Source organism: Sinocyclocheilus grahami, unplaced genomic scaffold, assembly GCF_001515645.1.
Source record: "Sinocyclocheilus grahami isolate Dianchi unplaced genomic scaffold, SAMN03320097.WGS_v1.1 scaffold6274.1, whole genome shotgun sequence".
In the NCBI taxonomy this organism is placed as follows: Eukaryota; Metazoa; Chordata; class Actinopteri; order Cypriniformes; family Cyprinidae; genus Sinocyclocheilus; species Sinocyclocheilus grahami.
Window position 1 is genome coordinate 40,917 of NW_015510735.1, and position 691 is coordinate 41,607.

The 691-nt window shown below is 44.4% G+C and overlaps 1 protein-coding gene across 1 annotated transcript in view; it reads left to right on the forward strand.

The window, feature by feature from the left end:
* Positions 1 to 329: 329 nt before the first annotated feature.
* LOC107577511 (extensin-like) overlaps positions 330 to 691 on the forward strand; it is a gene marked incomplete at its 3' end in the record, with an annotated part of 2,255 nt that continues 1,893 nt past the window's right edge. The window contains exon 1 of the mRNA XM_016263579.1: positions 330 to 519. Within this exon, the coding sequence (XP_016119065.1) occupies positions 345 to 519 (175 nt within the window). The remainder of the gene's footprint in view (positions 520 to 691) is intronic.

Below are 691 nucleotides of genomic sequence, written 5' to 3' on the forward strand. Positions count from 1 at the left end.
GTGAAACACTCCTGTTATTTGTTTACTTTACTCATCAACTTCCTTATGTTGTTTGGTTTTAGAAACCCCAAAGCTTTTCCAGCTTGAAGGGTGAAACGGCCTTTTCTGGCAAATTTCTCTTTTATGACAACATTTGCTGCTCTGAGCTTAAATGATTAGTTGGGAGTTTTGCTGTGCCAGCAGTCCAGCGGCACGTCTTTAGACTCCTGAAAGCATCAGAGAGACTAACAAGACCTCTTAAGCTCTTCTCACAGCAGTACCTCATAAATATAGATTTACTCACTCACTTTTCACCTTTTTTCCCCTGTTTCTGCCCTGTCTTCAGAGTTAGGGATGACCTGAGAATGAATGTCAACCAGCAACCTCACATGGCCTCTCCTTACGGGCAGCCTCAGCCTGGGTATCAGGGTTACCCCCAGCCTGGATATGGGGGTGGCCACGTGCCATCGGGATATCCGGCTCAGTACGCACCTTATAATGGGCCGGGCACTGCCTACCAACAAGGTCCACCACCACAAGGTAAGGGGGGGGGGTTAAAAAGTCCAAAATGATTGTCATAAACACATTTCCTAAAACAGTCACAGGTTATTATCGTTTAATATGACCTTCAGTTCAGTCTGTAAGATCTGTTAATTTATCAGCTGTGTTTTTTTGGAGTAAGCGAAAAAGAAGAAAGTGACAGTCAGATTTC